This window comes from Giraffa tippelskirchi, chromosome 8 (assembly GCF_054371585.1).
Source record: "Giraffa tippelskirchi isolate mGirTip1 chromosome 8, T2T-mGirTip1v1.2.pri, whole genome shotgun sequence".
NCBI classification, from domain to species: domain Eukaryota; kingdom Metazoa; phylum Chordata; class Mammalia; order Artiodactyla; family Giraffidae; genus Giraffa; species Giraffa tippelskirchi.
Window position 1 is genome coordinate 121,750,756 of NC_137282.1, and position 23,041 is coordinate 121,773,796.

The 23,041-nt window shown below is 38.2% G+C and overlaps 1 protein-coding gene and 1 long non-coding RNA gene across 6 annotated transcripts in view; one reads left to right on the top strand and one right to left on the bottom strand.

Annotated features, from left to right (window-relative positions):
* Window positions 1-641: 641 nt before the first annotated feature.
* On the bottom strand, window positions 642-18,288 carry LOC145516317 (uncharacterized). The gene is made up of 3 exons (XR_014061295.1): window positions 18,023-18,288; window positions 12,856-12,915; window positions 642-1,728 (listed from the first exon to the last, which is right to left on the bottom strand). It is a non-coding gene; the product is annotated as an uncharacterized LOC145516317 (long non-coding RNA).
* A 114-nt stretch (window positions 18,289-18,402) lies between these two features.
* The window catches only part of HMGCLL1 (3-hydroxy-3-methylglutaryl-CoA lyase like 1), a 167,753-nt gene continuing 163,114 nt past the window's right edge, over window positions 18,403-23,041 (top strand). For all 5 annotated transcript variants that reach the window (XM_081517468.1, XM_081517465.1, XM_081517466.1 and 2 more), the window contains exon 1: window positions 18,403-18,623. Coding sequence is in view for 4 of the 5 variants with exons in the window: in XM_081517465.1 (XP_081373591.1) it covers window positions 18,516-18,623 (108 nt within the window). In the remaining variant the exon portion in view is untranslated. The remainder of the gene's footprint in view (window positions 18,624-23,041) is intronic.

Consider the following 23,041-nt stretch of genomic DNA (forward strand, 5'->3'; position numbering starts at 1 on the left):
AATACCCTCACAAAATATGAATTTATCCAAGAAAACATAAGAATTTCATCATAAGATTCTTCCCCAAATTCAAGTTATCACAAAACTCAATTTTGGACTTAAATCTTATGTATCATTTAACTTTCACGTTTGGTTTAAAGATAAATATTAAAGAATTCTCTTTGTGAGCTTTATTTTCTATAATTGCAATTTGCTAAAATTTTCAAAAGTTGAAGTCTTGGGCACTCTCTTAATTGAGCATATGTATTAAAGATTTCCAACTTTTTTTGAATAAAATGCTATCACGATTTTGAAGAATGTTTTACAAAAACATTCTGTACATACTAGAGACTGAGGTTGACTTACAGAGTTGTTCACAAAGGCTCTAATTTTCTAAAATCAGATCAAAGATAATCAATGAAGAATCATTATGTCATTAAGCTGTAGTATCTTTTTGGTTTTAAATCATTTCATTGAAAAAATTATGGTCCAATGGTATATTTTCTCATATGTGTAAACTTTGACTTCTATATTTTGAGTTGTGGTTAGTAGAATATTTCCCCAGTTTGACCATTCATGAATTATTTGTGCTTCACAGCTAATCCCAAGTACATTTTTTTCTCCATGGGTTCTTTAGAAAGAACCTAGATTTTACTGTACTGTTGTGCTCCGCCAAAATTTTTATTTTTGTTATCATAGCAAGAAAAAAATGTGTCTTCAACATTGAACTTTTGATTCGATGAACTTCCAACAGTATTCACAGTAAAGTCAGTTCTTTTGCCTTGGTAGAATATAGCTTTATCAGATGAAAATCAAAATCAGACTTTTTTTTTTTGTAATTAGCTGAGCTGCTTTTCTGTTTGAAAATCTCTGAAGACAATATCATAATGTAAGGCATCTCTTACAAGTTCTCTTCTCCACAGGGTGGACATATTAACAGCCCTCTCTTTAGTATCCACATGGGCAAATACATACACACACACAAATACAAAAAATGTCACAGAATGTAAATAGGCAAGACTAATCTTAAATAGCAATCAATCTGAATGAAAAAAAGCATGCTTTAGAGATTGATATATATTCCACTTCTACACTTGGGTGTGTTTAAATGTTGTCTTTGGGTCTTGTCTTCTTAAAATGTTGATGCTTGGGTTGTTATGTGGCCAGTACAGTCTTCACAATGAAACGGTAAATACTCAAACACATTGTGTTCAGATTACAAGTGCATCAGCTACTTGCTTGAGAAATGGAAATTCAGCCCATTGCTTTAAATGCATGCTTCTATTTTCTTATGCAATTGCTATCTAAAGATTTTATTTCAGAATGATAAGTATTAGTCTAGATAAAACAACTATAAATATAAGCAGCTATAGATTTACATTGTACAACACATTTTTAAAACTCCCACAGCATCTAGTGTTCGCTATTTTTTATACCCCGAAGCAGAGCTGTCTAGCTTCCATTCCCTGTATAGTCTATACTTTTCAATATTTCCCTCTGACGCACTTAACTGGTAACCTGACAGCTTGAAGCATCTCACAGAAGTAGGAAGGGTTCACGGGACAACTAGCTAGCTGCCAAAATCAAGGGACCAAAAAGGGCAGGTGGGTAGATTTCTTTTTTCACCATCACACGAGTCCAGAGGGGGTCAGCTGTCCACAGCTGCTTCTCACAAAAAGCACATTTTATTTTATCAGCTGGCACTCCACATGCTGTCCTTGAAAAGGAGATAGTAGTTATCTGTTGCATCTGGAAAAGATCAAATGAAGAAAGAGGTTTGTAGCCAGTCATTTTACAGCTTTAACCACGTGTTAAAGTGAGAACTTCATTCTCAGAACAAATGTCTCAGGCACAGCAAGACAAGATTGCGGCAGAAGCTGGAAGGACATGGAGGAGGTTGACTTAACTCAGTCTGACTTATTTTAATACAATTATTAAAGAAAAGTTTTTGTTAAATATGAGAAATTCAAGGAATTCGAAATAGTAAAAGACACCAGGACAAAGATAACTCAGGACTGAATGAAGCAAACCAGGAAACTTGGTCTCACTGACACAGTGTGTGTGAAAGGCACAGAGGACTCAGATATTTGAGCTAATTAGAAGGAAAAAGAAAAATAGGTGAACTATCCAAGGAATAATTTAGAATCTTCAGATTTAAAACCATTTTTACAATTATTCTTTCGTTTCTTCAAAAGATGAAGCTCTTACCCTCCACTGCCAAGAATTTCACAAATGGTACAATTTTTAAGGCACCAAGTATGTCAGTGTAAGAGAGATTTTCTAATTTAATTCATTTATCATTTAATTCATTTATCTACTACAATGATGAATAATATTATATGTGGTGATAATTCCCCCTCTTTAGAAGATTAGTATACATAAATGATACCAGCACAGTTTTGGTGCCAAATTACTTGGGTTTATAAACCAGCTGAATGACTTCCTACCTATTTGATTTTGACCAAGTTCTGCAATCTCTCTGTGGTTTCAATTTTTCATTCCAAAATAGGGACATTAACTGTACTTCCCTAAAAGGAGTTGTTATGAGGATGAAATGAGTTAGCCTTTGAAGAACTGCTAAAATCGTGCATGACACAGAGAAATCAATCAATAACTGTAAGTATAGGCCATTATTATTACTTCAATCAACTTTTCTAGAAGCTTGAAAGGCCATAATATACACTATGCATTTGTTGTTTTTGTTGTTTAGTCACTAAGCCATGTTCTACTCTTTTGTGACCCCATGGATTGTAGCCCTCCAGACTCCTCTGTCCATGGCATTTCCCAGGCAAGAATACTGGAGTGGGCTGCCATTTCCTTCTCCAGGAGACCTTCCCAACCCAGAGATAGAACCCACGTCACCTGCATTGGCAGGCAGATTCTTTACCACTGAACCACCAGTGAAGCCCACTATGTAGTTAATATTATTTAAATTAATTGTGCTTAATTAGATATAAAAATGTACTTATTATACTACATTGTTTTTAACAATTTATAGCCAGCCTGGAACAAATTAAAAGAAGGTTTTAGAGCAAGAGAGAAAGCACATTTTATGAAGATACTTACAAAGGCAAAATCTTTGTGAATTATGCTGTATGATAGTTTTTACTTTGCAAGAAAATAGCATGTCTGCCACACACAGATGCAGAGGTGGAAAAAGAAATTTAATTTTTGCTGGCTGTTATTCATAATAAAAATACTATACATAAGATAAAAATGATATTTGAATGTTATGGGACATAGGATGAATGCTATAAAGTAATTTTACTTTCTTCTAAACTAATTAAAATAACATAAAAGGACCCTCACTACTCAAATGATGCTATAAAATAATAAAACATGTAAGCAGCCTTATGATATTCATAACCACGGTTTTGTCAGGATGTGAGCTCAGGAATCTCATTGCTTTCCCTGAGCTTTAAATCTCTGCCTGGAAAATCTTATCTTTGATAGAATTCCACAAGCTCAGTGAAATAATAGAATAAGGGAACCTATCTATCTGGAAAGATTTTGAATTTGCATTAAGTCTATCTTCTAGCGTTTAAATGTTGGCCATCATGGAGAAGAATTTAAACTCAAAATGATCTATGTCTTTGATGGAGTTCATTCTTGCTTGTGTGACTTCAGCAAAACAGCTGTAGGGCTGACAATTAAAAATACATATTCCAAGTCCCATGGCTTGAATCCCAGCTGTCTGACTCACTAGCCACGTGATGCTAAGTGACTTAGTAACTTCTCTGTGCTCAAGCTGCCTCATCTGAACCTGGGATCCACAGAAACTTTCTGAGAATTAGATAATGTGCACTTAAAGGACTTAGAATAGTCCCCAACATGTGATAAGGTCTTGTTATCATCATTCTCATTATTTCAACCAGTGGTTCTCAACCAGTATTGACTTGCTTCCTAGGGAACATATGGCAGGCTCTGGAGGTAATTTTGGTTGTCATGAGTTAGTGGAGACTACTGGCATCTAGTCGGTAGAAGCCAGGGATTCTGCTAAAATTCCTACAAGACCGAGGATAGCGCCCCACGACCAAGACTCTAGGCCCCAAATATCAAAAGGGCTGAGGTTGAAAAACACCAATTTAAGTTATTCTATTGCTGAAAGTGAAGTTTAAAGGCCAACAAACCTTTCAAAATGTTGTAAATAATGCTGATTACTCATAACATTAACTCTCTATCTTCTAAGTACCTGTAAGCAAACTATAAATTACCAAGAATCACAAATCTCCATGAATATGTAATCATAGGGTAGGAGAAAGTTTCTGAGAAAATAATAGGGTAAATAAGGCAGCAGATGAGTTCCCACAGCACAGAGTAAGAAGGTAAAAGAGAGGCATTGGAGGCAAATTGGTTGGGAAGAGGAAAATCCCAAGAACATGATTTTAGGGTTCTTGTTTTGTTACCCATCCAGGCTTCTGGTGCAGGTTTATAACATTTTAGTTAATTTTGAACTTTAAATGAACAAGTGAAAAGTTATACAAATATCACATATGAGTTTTTGAATGTTATAAAATTAATATTGGATTACAAAATAACTATAGATTATTGCCTTGAAAACTCATATGATTCATACTGATGCATTTGCATTTGTGAATTTAGTGGAGATTTGAGGCTAGAAAAATGCAAGGCATTGAATAATGTCAGTTATTAAAGCACTCTTATGATGTTCTGCCCTTATAATTTTTAATGAAAATGTAGTTGGAATGATGGCACTTTAGTAGAAAGGGCGTCCATTATCTAGTCAATTGTGAATTCTACAGAGATTTGAACTTTCAAGAGAACTCTGGGAAACTGTTGGCAAAGCAACTACTTTTTCCATGGTGGAAAAACTTCTTTAAGTGGTAGAATAAAACTTAATTAGTTCAGGGGAAAAAACAAACAGCATGTGATATGTAGGGATATATACTAATAAGTATGCCAGGTTACAGAGGGAAAAAACTGAAAAGAATAAAAGTGACCAGAAACTTGAAAATCAAAATTCCCATCATATACACATATGTTTTGATAAACTTACAGCCATGATAAGTCCATGGCTTGAATGGCCTGTAAAAAGAGAAATCCCACCACCATGCATGATTAGCAAGATGAACTACCCATCTGCAAATTTTCTTTGAAGACTTGGAGTTGAGTCTTAACCTCTCCAATATGGTAGAGCATGTATGGCTGCTAAAATTATTAAGAACGTTCTGTATTCCTGTATCATTCCCATGGACAGTATTTTTAATGTCAAACCTGCAAAGGTCTGTGGGTTCCAAAGAAGAGACTGGGTCCACCTTATGTTGTAGAATTCTTCTGGAATGCAGAGGTAGAAGGCTGAGTTCAAGTTTTGACTTTATTTTTTTTTTTTAATAAATTTATTTATTTTAGTTGGGGGCTAATTACTTTACAATATTGTAATAGTTTTTGCCATACATTGACATGAATCAGCCATGGGTTTACATGTGTTCCCCTTCCTGAACCCCCCACCCACCTCCCTCCCCATCCCATCCCTCTGGGTCATCCCATTGCCCCGGCCCTGAGCCCTTGTCTCATGCATCGAACATGGAAGGTTTTGACTTTAAAGAACCTCCCTTGGAAACAATTTAACCTCTGGGAGTGTGGGTTTTGGTGTCTAAAAGATGTTCTGAGGAACATATGATTGTGTGTGAATGGCTTTGAGAGGCACAAATTTGAGTCCGTTTCTGAGACTTACTCTTCTACTTTGGCTTAGTTGTTCAAGGTCTCTGAGCCTCAGTTTCTTCACCTGTTAAATGGGAATAATTCATGCACTGAGTTAAAATACCCAGCAAAGTGCTTCAAAGTTCCAGTCATCTTGCAGTTATGATCTTTGCTCTCCTGCCCATGGAGAACAGAGATGACACGCTTCAAAAATCTACAGCTGTATATAAAAGTCTGACTTGCAAGATAAATACTTTGTTAGTCTCTTTAGCACTTCTGATGGATTTATGTGTTTATGCTAATCTGTGACAAAGTTAGGAATGATCGTTTTATTTACAATAGCCTAGTGAAATAATCACAGATGTATAAAAGATTATTAAATCAAGTACTTTAATGAAGATTTTCATTTGAAAGTTATTTGCATGTTTTGATGGTAATGCAGTTCTTGGTGGTAATGCAGCCTGTTAGCCCATTATCAGCTGATGTGAATGTCTCTCTCCCCTCCCCTGCTTCCTTCCTGCATAATAGGCTTTCCTTGCCCGATCTCGTTTCATAGGTGCCTCCTTCCCGATGAATTCACTTATTTTGCTAACCCAATTTAGAGTTTACTCCCTTTGCTTCCATGGCTCTCAGCTTATATTGGATTGGCCAAAAAGACCGTTCGGGTTTCTGTACCATCTTATAGAAAAACCCGAATCAATGTTTTGGCCAACCAAGTATTATCACTGGGCACTTACTAACACATTGCTCATTGTAGATATTTGAGTGGCATCACATTTCACTATTAAATTAGAAATTTTCTGTGTTAAAGACTTCCTGGTTCATTATTACTTTCCACACATTATTTAATGCCCTATGTTTATTATGCAAGTAATTATTCAATAATACCAGATGTTCAAGCTGGTTTTAGAAAAGGCAGAGGAACCAGAGATCAAATTGCCAATATATGCTGGATCATTGAAAAAGCAAGAGAGCTCCAGAAAAACATCTATTTCTGCTTTATTGACTATGCCAAAGCCTTTGACTGTGTGGGTCACAAGAAACTGTGGAAAATTCTGAAAGAGATGGGAATACCAGACCATCTGACCTGTCTCTTGAGAAACCTGTATGCAGGTCAGGAAGCAACAGTTAGAACTGGACATGGAACAACACACTGATTCCAAATAGGAAAAGGAGTACGTCAAGGCTGTATATTGTCACCCTGCTTATTTAACTTCTATGCAGAGTACATCATGAGAAATGCTGGGCTGGAAGAAACACAAGCTGGAATCAAGATTGCTGGGAGAAATATCAATAACCTCAGATATGCAGATGATACCACCCTTATGGCAGAAAGTGAAGAAGAACTAAAGAGCCTCTTGATGAAGGTGAAAGAGGAGAGTGGAAAAGTTGGCTTAAAGCTCAACGTTCAGAAAACTAAGATCATGGCATCCAGTCCCATCACTTCATGGGAAATAGATGGGGAAACAGTGGAAACAGTGTCAGACTTTATTTTTTTGGGCTCCAGAATCACTGCTGATGGTGATTGCAGCCAAGAAATTAAAAGACGCTTACTCCTTGGAAGGAAGGTTATGGCCAGCCTAGATAGCATATTGAAAAGCAGAGACATTACTTTGCCAACAAAGGTCCGTCTAGTCAAGGCTATGGTTTTTCCAGTGGTCATGTATGAATGTGCGAGTTGGACGGTGAAGAAAGCTGAGAGCCGAAGAATTGATGCTTTTGAACTGTGGTGCTGGAGAAGACTCTTGAGAGTCCCTTGGACTACAAGGAGATCCAATCAATCCATCCTAAAAGAGATCAATCCTGGGTGTTCATTGAAAGGTCTGATGTTGAAGCTGAAACTCCAATACTTTGGCCACCTCATGCGAAGGGTTGACTCATTGGAAAAGACCCTAATGCTGGGTAGAATTGGGGGCGGGAGAAGAAGGGGACGACAGAGGATGAGATGGTTGGATGGCATCACCGACTCGATGGACATGGGTTTGGGTAGACTCCGGGAGTTGGTGATGGACAGAGAGGCCTGGTGTGCTGCAATTCATGGGGTTGCAAAGAGTCGGACACGACTGAGTGACTGAACTGAACTGAATTACTCAATAAACATTTGATAAACATGCAAATTCTGTCATAAATAATGTTTTCTTATCCAGATTTTTCAACTTTGAAATTTAACTTCTTGCATTCCACTGATGAAGATACATCTGCTACACCTAATATTTATAATTAGTTTTCTCCAGATGTGGCTGCTAGAACACGAGACCTTTAAAGTCAACAAGGCATATGTTATATATCTGTTCATATTTATTTTCCCATTAGCTATTGAATACCAAAATTAAAAAAAAAAAACCTCTTTAGTGAATTGAACTAATACTCTTTAAATTTGAGTTTAACAGATTCCCTCATCATATATCTGTTCTTAACAGTGGACTGATTTGATTTGTGAAGAGGAAAAAGAAAGCCAAGATTCACTGAACACATACTATGTGCAAAGCAAAATGCCAAGTGCTTTGTACCTTTAATTCATTGTCTGTACTGGTAATGATGCTTTTAATTCAATAGTACTTGGTACAGATTTCAAATGATGATACTGTCCATGGAGAAGAATTAATATAAGTTACCTGTTAAGGTCACATCTACTATAACCATCAGAATATATCAACTGATGTGATATAAACATTTTTCAAATAGAGTCTGAGTTTGTAGGTAGTGTAATAAGAAGACACTTTATATCTTTTGGCAAAAATTGTGTGCACTTCAGCCATCTAATCAACTCATAGTATGAGTTGTTAATGAGCTGTCAATGTCTCTATCTTTTATTTTACAATACAGTTGGCAAAGCTAATGCTTTGGGATCCTTTTGAATCAGTGAGAGAACAAATAGACTTCTACATCAGGAGAAATGTGGTTTTCAGCTTTGTTCTGATTTCTGTATCTAATGCCAGGTATCCATCACCTGGGGTGGGGTGCTATTTTGGTAAAATAGATCACATTACATATTCTCAAAAGAATGCACCATTTCAGAACAATGCTATTGTTAATGGAACTTTGATATTAGTGACCAAGAATGTTTTTAAACACTCTGTTATCCTTCCCACCAATTTAGATCAGCCAGACATAACATATGTGAGAAGTTATTTAAATTTTTCAGCAATAAAACTGAGATGATGAAAGCTTTGCTTCCCCTTAGGTATCATCCAGTATCGGTAACCAAGTTGTTTTCATTCTTTCCTTTTTATTGTTTGAGGCTGGAGCACATTACTCTCAAGATGCTTGCCAAAGTTCCATGGCATCTCCGCTTGAAACTCTCCATATGTGTCTTTGATCCCTGCCTGGTAGGTACCTTGGCTACATGCCGATTTGCATGTATTGTTACTACAAATTTGATTTTATTTTTATTTTATCTATCTTGTTCTTTTAGAGACCTTTAAATAGCCATCTTTGGTACCAAAAGGACCCACACAAAAGCCCATTTTAACTGGACCCTTCTCTCCCAAGGACTTGCCACTGTTTTTAAAAGCCTTTGCTTAGGATATAGATAAGCAATGCACAACTCTGTAATTTACTGTTGTCATTTTATGTAGAGAAGAGATAGGGGAAAGGACGGGAGAATGTAGCTGTGGTTTAGTTTTCTCTCTTGTGAATTAGTCAAGGTGTCAGAACTGTATTGTAAGATGCTCAGGCTCTGAGATAAGCTGAATGTTCTCTTTCAGTTCAGCATCTCTTGATTCCTATCTTTACTTTCCTGAAGAGTAAAGGAATTCCAGAATGTATTGAAAATTACATGAAAACACTAATTGCAGAAATATTTCAAGTTAGAATTCTGATAAATATGCAGGACTAAACTGAAGTGAGATATGCCTCTCCCTCCTCTCAACAATGATATCAAGGACATATCCAGGGACTTAGTATTGCCAAGAGGCTCACAAGAGGACACAGGTCCTGTTAGAGGCTAGGGCTTTAATCACTTGAGAAAGTGAAGGTGAAGTCACTCAGTCGTGTCCGACTCTTTGTGAGCCATGGAGTATAGCCCACCAGGCCCCTCTGTCCATGGAATTCTCCAGGCAAGAGTACTGGAGTGGTTGCCATTCCCTTCTCCAGGGGATCTTCCTGACCCAGGAATCAAACCTGGGTTTCCTGCATTACAGGAAGATTCTTTACCATCTGAGCCACTTGGGAAGCCTAAACCAATTGCCATCTGAGGAAAGGGAGCTAATTGAGCTAAGATCATAAACCACTGGATCTCTCAAGGCTGTTCCATGTATGGGAGATGGAAAAACTGCACCTGAGTCTGTGAGGGAGAAAGTAAGCCTCCGCAAAAACACTGAAGTGAAGCTACACTGTGTATGGTTTTAGGTTGGATTTACAAGGGCTTCCCTGGTAACGCAGATGTAAAGAATCCTCCTGCAATGCAGGCATCATGGGTTCGATCCCTGGGTTGGGAAGATTCCCCTGGAAAAGGGAATGGCAACCCACTCCACTATTCTGGCCTGGATAATTCTATGGACAGAGGAGCCAGGCAGGCTACAGTCCATGGGGTTGCAAAGAGTCGGACAAGACCAAGAGATTAACACTTTCATCCTGTTAGAGCCCAAGCTAAGGGGTTAGGAAAATAAATAAATAAATCCTAGAACTGTCAAACTAAACTCATTAGAAATTCTGGCTAAGCAAACCTGAAACCATTCTTTAGTGGTATTACCATAATCCAAAGATGATTCCCATAGACACTCTCTCACCCCCATATAGCAAAAACAACCAACCAAACAAAAAAACCCAAAAATCTTTCACTGAAGACAAGCTTATACCAAGTAAACCACTAACAAAGGATACATATTCCATGTTAAAAATATAAATGAAATTAACAGAAATACAATTTCTGTAGTGGAAGATTTTCACTGTCATATTTTTGGAAGGTTAATTAGATAATTACTTATATAAACATTCACAAGATCACATTATAGCTGTTGATCTTCCCTTTTAAAAATAATTAAAAGTCTATACTCTAGAAGATTATTGAAAATAAGACATAAATATATATATATATTGTATAACCATTAGAACTCTAGTTTTAAAGAATTTAAATCAATGTTAAATGGAAAGAGTAGAATAAAAAGGATAGGTAGAAAATATTAATAAAATTTTTTCTCTAAAAGAAAATGTATTAAAATATTTCTGGCCTTAGAATGATGGGTAGTTTATCTTTATGCATCTTCTGCATTTCCCAAAATGTCTATTTTTAATAATGAGATTGGAATTATAAGGGAGCATAGGAGAGTTTAGAACTTGGGGAATTATACATAATTTGATTTTTCTGGAGTGAAAGGTGAGTTTACAAAATGGGCAGGAGTGAAGACTATTGTTAAGACTGTTAGGTGGCTAAAAATCTCATCTAGAAAAAGTTACTGTATCATTTTAAGAAATGACTTCTCTTCAAAAGGTATGAGAAATCTCTTAAGGATTTTAAGCTTAAAAGTACTGACCAGATTTGTATTTTCAAAAATTTCTTACGCTGTGGAGGGTAGATTTGTGAATGTAAAATAAAACAGAAAACCAGGCTACAGTAGTAATAATAGCTAACATTCAATGGGTGCCTATTATGTGCCAGAGACCTTGTGTTGAGTATTTTATATATTCTAGCTGGTTTTATCTTTACTACAGCCCTCTCAGGTAGGAAATTTTAATCATCATTCTCTTACAGATAAGAAACAGAGACTAGAGAACTTGCGAAGGTCACTCATTTGGTATCTGGTGGAGCCAGGCTCTCATCACTGGGAATCTAAAGCCAGCACTTAGACTCTGCCAACTGCACAATGATGGTGCCTTCCAAGAGAAAGAGAGCAGAGGAAGTCAGTAGGAGAACAGAGCGAGACAATGGATGAGTGGGTCCAAGAGGTGAACTGACTTCTCTGGTTGACAGATGAAATTTGGGGTAGGAGGTTAAGGAGAGAAGAGAGTCAAGAGTAATTCAGGAGAGGCAGGCAAACTTAAATGATTTTGCATGGACATTCCATTTGCAATAACATGGATGGACCTAGAGATGATTATACTAGAGATGATCATACCAAGTAAAGTCAGTCAGACAGAGAAAGACAAATATCATATGTTATCATGTGGAATCTAAAATATGATACAAATGAACTTATTTACAAAATAGAAGCAGACTCAGAGACATAGAAATTAAATTTATGGTTACCAAAGGGGAAAGGGGGGCAGGGACAAATTAGGAGTTTGGAATTAAAAGGTACATATTACTGTGCAGGGACTTCCCTGGTGGCTCAGACAGTAAAGTGTCTGCCTACAATGTGGGAGATGTGGGTTCAATCCCTGGGTTGGGAAGATCTCCTGGAGAAGGAAATGGCCACCCACTCCAGTATTCTTGCCTGGAAAATCCCATAGACAGAGGAGCCTGGTAGACTATAGTCCATGAGGTTGCAAAGAGTTGGACACAACTGAGAGACTTCACTTTCACTTTCTTTATTGCTATGCATTAAATAGATAAACAACAAGGTCCTACTGTATAGCACAGGGTACTATGCTCAATATCTTGTAATAAACCATAATGGAAATGAATATGAAAACATATGTATGGATATATACACGTTATTATTTTCCATAGGACTTCTTCGATTTGCATTAACAGTGGTACATATTGAGGACTTTCATTTTAATCATAAAAACTGGGAATGTGTACACTAATTTTAACTTTCAATTTATAAGTTGAAGCTTTTTAAATTTATAAATTTTAAGCATTCATGATTGCATTTAACATCAAACTACTGACCACCAAAAGTGCATCTATTTTCACTCTCTTTTATATGTGAAATAAAACATTCTTATGATGGTCTTTATTTGGTCCTTATTGCTAACAGTTTGGGCATTTACAGGAATCATAATTTCATTTTTTGTGATTATAGAATTTTCCACATGAAGTGCATTAAAATAAAACCGTATTCAATATTTTCATATTTATATGATTTCCCTGTCTAAAAAACCCTATATTCCTATGGTGAACTAATTGAGATATGAATTTGTCTAAAGACCTTCCCCATTTAGAAAACTATTAAGTATTAAAGTTTATTTCTAGATGTTCTTTTTCCTAGTAGTAGAGGATCATACAATATTTGACTTATCTCAGAGGTCGTACTCCAAGAGTTTAGATTTCAATATTAATTGTCAAAGCTTTTTCCAATTCTGAACAACTGACTCCAAGGTAAAAGTTACCTTTTCTAAATACTGCTGTTCAAACTGGGTCCTTTTAAGTCCTTTCAAGTACTATTTTTCCTGTTATAGAAGTACAGAAAAAAATGGTATTAGGCATTGATATAACTTCTAAGGTGCATTTCAACTGCGTTGGAAAAATAACAGCTAAGCTCAGCTGAAGCAAATTATCAAAGAGATTTAGACCTTTGAATATACACCTCTAAAATAGGCATATTCAAATAAATAATAATTGGAATTTGGGGTGCATTAGAGTTTTATTTATTATTATTATTAGTAGTAGTATTGATAGTATACATATGTCAACCTCAACTCCCAATTTCTCCCACTCCCCCTTCACCCATGTTTGTTCTCCATATCTGTGTCTCCACCTCCACCTTACAAATAAGATCATCTGTACCATTTTTCTAGATTCTACATATATATGTTAATATATGATATTTGTTTTCTCTTTCTGATATGCATCACTATATATGAATTTCTAGATCCATTCACATCTCCACGAATGACCCAATTTCATTCCTTTTAATGGCTGAGTAATATTCCATTGTGGGCTTCCCTGGTGGTTCAGTGGTAAAGAACACTCCTGCCAGTGCAGGAGATGCAGGTTTGATCCCTGAGTCAGGAAAATCCCCTGGAGAAGGAAATGGAAACCCACTCCATTATTCTTGTCTGAGAAATCCCATGAACGGAAGGAGCCTGGGGGACTACGGTCCACGGAGTCCCAAAAGGGTAGGAGATAACTTAGCAACTAAACAAAAATGTTCCATTGTGTAGATGTACCACATCTTCTTTATCCACCCCCCTGTTGATGGAAATTTAGGTTGCTTCCATGTCCTGTCTATTGTAAATAGTGCTGATATGAACATTAGGGTACATGAGTATTTTTGAATTATGGAATATACCCAGTAGTGGGGTTGATTGGTCTTATGATGGTTCTATTTTCAGTCTTTTGCATTAGAGTTTAGTCTTTTGCATTAGAGAGTTTTAGAGGCTTTTAAGAATTGCATGACCTCACTTTGGCAATTCTGATCATGTTCTCCATGTTAATCAGCCTTGATTAAAGTGATGAGAGTTCCCTTCATCCTCTGTGCCCTACCAGTCCTGTTCCAATAAGGATCCAAAAGCTCCCTCTCCCACTCTTTGCCTTGTTCTGTCCTTAACTGCTTTATTTCTGTTACTAGTGGAAGTCTGACCACTCTCACAAGCGTGAATGATGACTTGCTTATTCTGCGTGTTAAATTCCTTAAGTGTGTTTATATTATGTTGTACAAAGTAATCTTTGAATCCTTTCTTATGTAATAGTACTTGCTGCAGCAGCCAGTGGAGCTGACTGGTGCCCCTGGCCAGGCCCCTTGGCCACATGAGGCTGTTCTCGATAGCTGTCCATTCAAATGCAGGTGCTAAACTCATGCTGAAGAGTTGCAGAGTGTGTCGGTGTATTTGTGCTTGTGAAAGATTGGGAGGAAGAGAGGTGGTCTGTTCCAGGACCATCTCCCCAACCCATCACTACCCAAGACCAGTCCTATTCTAATGACATAAGGATGTATTTACAATTTTCAGTTGAATGACTTTAGCCTTTATAGCTTCAGTAATTTTGTGCCCTGCATCTCTCTAAGCAACTCAACTCTATTTCAGTGCTTCACCTCTATAACCCACTTACTGTCAGCTGACTGACTTGCCAAATTATCTGTGACATCTCCCCTAATCGACCACCTTCTACCTTTTCTTCTTTATTACACTGCTGCATAAGAGTTCTAACCTTGCAAATTGCCTTAGAATATTTACTGTTCATATTCTGTAAGTTTTCAATTGAAGGATAGCTGATTTACAATGTTGTGTCAGTTTCAGGTGTCTAGCAAAGTGATTCATATTTTTTAACTCTCCAAAAATTTATTTTAGCATATGCCATAGATTGATATAATTGATATAGTAATTCTACATAAAGAGAAACCATTACAGAAGTAACTAAGGTGGTGCCCTTACAAGGAAATAAAAAAAGACACAAAGAATTCTTCCAGGTAGAGATTCTGGATCTGCATCTTTTTTTTTTTTCAATATATGAAAACAACATTAGAAGCAAAGTGAAAAGTAGCAAAGGAAAAACAGAAGCTTGGCATATGTAGTATATATGTATAGGCTGAGTTATAATACAAATATGTGTGTGTGTGTGTGTGTTAGTCACTCAGTTGTGTCTGACTCTTTGCAACTCCATGGACTATAGCCCACTAGGCTCCTCTGTCCATGGAATTCTCCAGGGAAGAATATTGGAGTGGTAGGGATTCCCTTCACCAGGGGATCTTCCTGACCCAGGTATGGAACCTCTTTCTCCTGCATTGCAGATAGATTCTTTACCCTCTGAGCCACCAGGAAGCACATATGTATATGTATATGTATATGTATATGTATATGTATATGTATATGCATATGTATGTGTATATGTACATATACACATGCATATACTTTTTCAGATTCTTTTCTTTTACAGGGCATGCAAAAATATTAAGCATAGTTCCAAGTTCCTCTCATTATATTTAAAAATCAAGTTTTTTTTTTTTTTCAAATGGGACATCATTGAGACAGTTGGTGAAATTTGCAAGGGGGTATATGAATTGGATGGTAGCACTGTACCAAGGGTGATTTTCTGTTCTGGAGGCCTGTTTGGTGGTGATGCAAGAGATTGTCTTTGCCTGGGGGGATACACACTGGCAAATTAAGGCGTCGTGGGGGGTGGAGGTCATAATCTATTATTGCTCTCAAAGAGTTCAGGAAAAGACTAATGACAGAGAAGAGAGGACAATAAAAGTGGAGAATCCATGGGTTACAGGATGTTTCCCTTTCCAAATTCACGTGTTGAAAGCCTATCCTCTGGTATCTCAGAACTGCACAAAAAAGATCTTCATGACCAGATAACCGCGATGGTGTCACAAGAGAGTGTTCTCCTCCACTGTGTCTTGTCTCCACAAAAATTTGAAGTGACAGACGTTAAAGCCCTCTGCGCGTCACAGCTCTGGACCAGTGTTATAGCCCCCTCTGTTTTATTTAGAAAATAAAGGAAAATACTTCCTCGAGGTGTGGGGGCATGCCGACCCAAAAGACGCAAACAGCAGAGAGAGAGACAGAGACAGAGACAGAGAGAGACACACAGAGAGAGAGACAGAGAGCGCACACACGAAGGAGAGAGAGAGACCCCGGCCCTTTGGCTCCTCTTTTCATATGTCTTTTCCTCCCCCTAGGCCTGCCCTATGTAAATTGGGCTAGCCAGGAGTGCTGTTTGTTCTACCTGAGGTCCTCACTCCGGTGCTCCGATCTTCCTTTGTTCGATTTTCCCGGGCTTTTCCCTTCCTTATCTTTTAGCCACCGCCATTCTGGACTCCTGTTTCCTATTCTAACTACCTAACACTGTGATCACTCACCTAGAGCCAGAAATCCTGAAATGCAAAGTCAAGTGGGCCTAGGAAGCATCACTACAAACAAAGCTAGTGGAGGTGATGGAATTCCAGTTGAGCTCTTTTAAATCCTACAAGATGATGCTGTGAAAGTGCTGCCTCAATATGCCAGCTAGTTTGGAAAACTCAGCAGTGGCCACAGGACTGGAAAAGGTCAGTTTTCATTCCAATTCCAAAGAAAGGCAATGCCAAAGAATCTTCAAACTACCTCACAACTGTACTCATCTCACACGCCAGTAAAGTAATGCTCAAAATCCTCCAAGCCAGACTTCAAAAGTATGTGAACTTCCAGATGTTCAAGCTGGATTTAGAAAAGGCAGAAGAACCAGATATCAAATTGCCAACATCCATTGGATCATCAAAAAAGCAAGAGAGTTCCAGAAAAACATCTACTTCTGCTTTACGCCAAAGCCTTTGACTGTGTAAATCACAACAAACTGCAGAAAATTCTTCAAGAGATGGGAATACCAGACCACCTGACCTGCCTCCTGAGAAATCTGTATGCAGCTCAGGAAGCAACAGTTAGAACTGGACATGGAACAATAGACTGGTTCCAAATTAGGAAAGGAGTACAGCAAGGCTGTATATTGTCACCCTGCTTATTTAACTTCTATGCAGAGTACATCATGTGAAATGCCAGGCTGGATGAAGCACAAGCTGGAATCAAGATTGCTGAGAGAAATATCAATAACCTCAGATATGCAGATGATACCACCCTTATAGCAGAAAGTGAAGAAGAACTAAAGAGACTCTTGATGAAAGTGAAAGAGGAGAGTGAAAAAGTAGGCTTAAAACTCAACATTCAAAAAACTAAGATCATGGCATCTGGTCCCATCACTTCATGGCAAACAGATGGTGAAACAATGGAAATAGTGAGAGACTTTACTTTTGGGGGCTCCAAAATCACTGCAGATGGTGACTGCATCCATGAAATTAAAAGATGCTTGCTCCTTGGAAGAAAAGCTATGACCAACCTAGACAGCATATTAAAAGGCAGAGACATTACATTGCCAACAAAGGTCTGTCTAGTCAAAGCTATGGTTTTTCCAGTGGTCATGTATGGATGTGAGAGTTGGACTATAAAGAAAGCTGAGCTCCGAAGAATTGATGCTTTTGAACTGTGGTGCTGGAGAAGACTCTTGAGAGTCCCTTGGACTGCAAGAAGATCCAACCAGTCCATCCTAAAGGAAATCAGTACTGAATATTCATTGGAAGGACTGATACTGAAGCTGAAACTCCAATACTTTGGCCACTTGATTGGAAAAAAACCATGATGCTGGGGAAGATTGAAGGTGGGAGGAGAAGGGGATGACAGAGGATGAGGTGGTTGGATGGCATCACTGACTTGATGGACATGAGTTTGAGCAAGCTCTGGGAGTTGGTGATGGACAGGGAAGCCTGGTGTGCTGCAGTCCACGGGGTTGCAAAGTGTCAGACAGGACTGAAGAACTGAACGACCTGAACTGGTATCTCAGAACGTGACCTTATTTCTAGAGATAATTTTATATAGGTAATCAAGTTAAAGGGAGGCATATTAAACAGGGCTTTAATCCAATATGGCCGATATCTTTATTTTTAAATTTTTACTTTAGTAATATAGTTGATTAACAATGTTGTGTTAGTTTTAAACGTACAGCAAAGTTTTGCATATACAGGCATCTATTCTTTTTTTCTAGTTCTTTTGCCATTTAGGTTATTACAAAATATTGGGCAAAGCTTACTGTGCTATAGAGTAGGTCCTTGTTGATTAAACATAGCAGTGTGCATCTGTCAAGCTTATTCTCATGAAGATAAACTCAGGTGAGTTCAAGGCCAGGCACGTCTACACTGGGCAGGAAAAATCACACTTGGTCATGAGCAAACTCCCCAAAGGAAAACACAGATGCTCTTCCTTTGGCGGAGACCTAACCCTTGCTTTTTCTGCGGGGTCTGAAGCTGATGAGAAGCCAGTAATTGCAGGTGTGTGCCAACGCTCTCAGCCCCGAGTGCTGCGCCCCGTGCGGAACGCGCGCCAGGCGGTAACTGGCGGGCCCAGCGCGCGGGGTGGACCGCGTGTGCGCAGGTGCCCGTCTGCGTCCTGCCCGGCGCCGCCGCAGTGCGCAGAGCGCGCGCGGGAGGCGGGAGGCCCGCACGCGGAGCGTCCCTGGGCGCCGGCCCGCCTCGCTCGTCCCCTGCTCACTGCCTCCCCTCTCCCCGCGCCGCCCGGGCCCCGCCATGGGGAACGTGCCCTGCGCGGTGAAGCACTGCCTCAGCTACCAGCAGCTGCTGCGCGAGCATCTCTGGATCGGGGATCCAGTGGCAGGGGCGCTCGAGCCCGCGCAGGTACCATCTCGTGGCCCGGGGCGTCCCCTCCTCTCCCGCCGCCGCGGCGCCTCCCCGCCCGGGGCCCTTCCTGCGGCGGTTCTGCGGTGTGAAGGCCTCTCCCGAAAAGGGTTCCCACCGGCTCCCCGGGTGAACTTGCGGACCCGCCCCTCGGGGAGACCCTTTAAATTCCCTAGCTTGGCGCGTGCAGGTGGTCTGCAGGAAAGGGTTCCTTCTCTGCGTTTCCCTGGGAAAGGATGCTTCATGTGATACGCAGCGCTTGTCTGAGGACAGCGTCTCTCTTTTCAATTCTCTCCTTACTATTGTGTGACAAAGGCGACGAGTTTGTCGAAATGTGAGGCAGAAAAACGGAAGGCTAGGAAAACAGGGCAGGGTGAAATCATCCTTTATCTGTAATGTATTTATGCTTCAACACGCTTGAACAAGCTGGGGGAAGATGGTAAACAGCAGAAGGATTTCAGACCAAAATGTATTCCCATGTGATGCCTGAAATCCCATTTGAAGACAACTATGGGGGCAGGTGAATGGTAGCCACATACCTGCAATTTAATGCACTTCCAACTGGAAATGGCAAGTAAATGAAGAAAATCTATATAAAGAAATTGATTTTCTCTTAAAAGAGCTTACAGTTTGAAGTTTCACAGAGAAATAGCAGTGGTAGTTGTTAAGTGAATGTTGAAACGTGGGAAAAGGGAGGGAGACCATAAGGGTTTAGCTATTAATTTTTCAAATTTTGCTTTATTTATTTATTCTTTATACATTTATGTATTTATTTATTCTTTATACATCTATGTACAAAGGAAAAACTTGTATTAAATATAACAATTTAGTGGGTAAGCATAATTTGAGTTTGTGTCTTTTTAATTTTTTTCTTTTAAAAAATATATTGTAGTGGTTTTTGCCATACATTGACATGAATCAGTCAATCAATTATTCTAATGCTGATATGAGGCTCCGTTTTTGCTATAGTTTTACATTCAGTGTATCTTCAATGTATCACCACGTGACATTGTAACCTTAGTTCTACAGATTGGAGTTCAGCATTTGTGGATTCTTTCAAAGATTTCTCCTCATTACTTGAAAGATGGCTGAGGTCATCTAACTCAAAGACTGTTGCTGACAGTGCAAGAGAGGGAAAATTAGTCTTTATCTTCCCTTATGTACAAACATACAAATGTCTTCTATTCAATTTTTTTGTCTTCTCCTTTGATCTTTGTATTATAACTTTAAACCTTCATGTTCACTCTGTTACAGAATCAGAAATCCTTACATTTCAGTCAAAAAGTATGAGACTTTATATGACTTCTGTTGCCGTGTTAATATTATTTTTCTCTTCTCCCACCCCATATTCTGATTTTGTGGGTTTGGGGACCATGACAGAGGCTAGACTGCTAGGATGCCTACTTTGCCCTGTTATAATGTGGAAGCAGCGTAATTGAAAATGACTAGAATAACTGATCAAGGAATGTAGGAAATAGAGGTTTTGAATATTCATCAGCCTAATGGAGATGGTTTGTTTCCTTTTTGAGAAATTGCTGTACCTTCTCTAAACATTGCCTTTTTATCCCTAGACTGATTTGCTTGAGAAACTCCTATTTATTCCACAGGCACAGCTTAAAGATCACTTCTTTTGATCAACTCTTTTCTCTGTCTAGAGTCAGTATCCTTTTTCTGTGCTCTTGTGGCACTTTATGCATGATTCTGTTGTGGTTCCAATGTTGTGGAGTTGTAATGTAGGTCTCATCCTGTTGAATTCCCAGTGATACCTGACTCTTCACTCTGCAATTTACCTGCTTCCTTGGCTTCTCTGTTTATCATCCTTACTGCTTTCAGCCCTACTGCTCTGGGTTCCTCAGGCTGGAACCAGACTGGCTCAGTGGCCTCTGCCTGTCTAGTAAATATTCAGATTTCTCATGACTTTTTACCCACACTCACAGTTTCTGACACTATTAGTATATCTGTATCTTCCAGACTTGTAGTCCCTTCTGTCTCTTAAACTCCAGTCCCTGATGTCCATCTGCTCACCTGACTTCATCACTTGAGCATCTCAAAAGCAACTCAGACTCAACATTTGCAAAATCAGATTCACAACCTTCCTCTTCCACCTGCAGCCCTTCTCTACAATTTCCTAACACAGGGAATGCTATCACAATACATTCTGCCCTGGAAGCACAAACCAAGAGCCCATTTCCTTCTTTCTATCATATCCAGGGTGTCACTAAGTCCTGCAGTTTTACTTCTTGAATGTCTCTCAGATGCATGTGCTTTTCCAACTTAACTGCTGCTGTGGATTTTAAAGTGGCATTTTCTTTCCAGTGCGCTACTGGAGTCTTGTTATCCTTCAACCCACTGTTTCTACAGCTAGTTGAGAGATGGTCTCTATTTCAGATAGTATCATGCTATTTTCCTGTTTCACAACCTTCTGTGAATTCTCGTTGATTTAAAGAGTGAATAGCAAGCAGAACCTTTAATGTATTCTTGGAAGGCTCAGATGGTATTTTCATGGCATCTGTGCAGCACTGTCTTAAGCTGTCTTCTTATTCTTGCCACCGTGTCCTTCTTTGAGTTTTCCAATCATCTTTCCTCTGGAAACACCGCCTTTATCTATTTACCTCTCTGATAGATTCTTTTCAACTAATTAACCTTGAGATCTTAACGCAGATTTTACTTTCTCAGACTCTCAAGCCAAACATTTCCTGCTATCTTACATTTCACAGTGCACTGTTCACTATATATAATATGAATTACTCTATTTATTTTTGTTATCGTTTTATGTTTAATTCCCTATATGACTGTGAGCATCATAAAAGTAAGGAAAAATTCCACCACAAAATTCTAAGCAATGAACAAAATGTCTGATTAGTTTTTGATGGCCAATGAATTCTTGTTGAATGAACAAAAGAAGAGAGGTTTACCTTTCTAGGGCATAAGCATCTCAAGTATATGGGGACCATGAACTCCTTCTTTGAACTTTTCAGGGTCCAAAACAATGACTGGTGCATTGTAGTACAATGCTCATCTTTTTTATGTGAATTTCAACGTGATGACAGTTAAGACAGATGTCAATAAAGTTTGGTCTTAGTGCTGATAGATGGATATTATTACTGTTCATGTTTTACCTTTTTTAAATTGAACTATAATTTATAGTGTTTTACTTACATGTATGCAGAAAAGTGATTCAGTTATACATACATATTCTTTTTTGTATTCTTTTCCATTATAGGATATTAGAAGATATTGAATATAGCTCCCTGTGCTATACAGTAGGACCTTGTTTACCTGTTTTATATATAGTAGTGTGTATCTGTTAACACCAAGTTCCTAATTTATGCCTCCCCCCTTTTCCTTTGGTATCTGTAAAATTGTTTTTTATGTCTATGAGTCTATTTCTGTTTTGTAAATAATTTCATTTGTATCACTTTTAAAATTCTACATATAAGTGATAGATCATATGGTATTTGTCTTTCTGACTTATTAATTCTTCACTTAGTACGATTCTCTAGTTGCATCTGTGTTGCTGCAAATGACATTGTCATTCATTTTTTGGCTGAGTAATATTCCATCATACGTATGTATGTATGTATGTACATATATTCCATCATATGTATGTATATATATACATATGCATATATATATATGCATACCATATCTTCCCTATCCATTCACATGTTGATGGACATTTAGGTTGTGTCTTATCTTTTCATCTGATCGAATTTAGTCATACTTTCGTGGGAAAAGAGTTGAAAATTGATTCTGGAGGTTGTTAAATGAGCTTAGCTATTTATCCACTGCTAAATATGGTAGAGGGAATCATGGGCAGGGCCCCTAAGTTTTGAAATAATTTGGTTGCAGCTGGGACAGACAGAATGCTCTGTTTTGGAAGAATCCTGTGCTAGTCAATAGAAGATTCAAGACCTAGACTCTTTTCTGCTTCAATAAATTATTAAGATAAAATAAAATATTGTATTTGTGTGTAAGTACAAATGCACTCTTTTGGAGCTTAGCAATTTATTACCAAATATAAAATGAGTCAATGTGAATTAAAGGCTTACACTACAACAGCTCAACATAATAAAATTCTTTAGTTCTCTCTCTCTGTCTTTTTTTTCCCTCTGTTTTAGTAATACCATTGGTTTTGCAGGAGAATTCCTTAACAGGCCGGGAGGTTAAAACTGATCCTTCTGTGGTTCAAGCTATCGCTTAGGGTTTATTTTATTTTTTGTTAGTTGTCTCAGTTAAAATGGATATGATGAAGCTGGCTTAACTGGTGGTTTCAAGTTTTGATTAAAATGAAGTTTCCTTGTAAAATAGTCCTTGTTTGATTCAGTAACTAAATTTCTTTCTATATTAATAAAGAGACTTAAGCAGTAAGTGAATCTCTTTATATATTAATACGCTGTCACAGCAATAAAATTTCC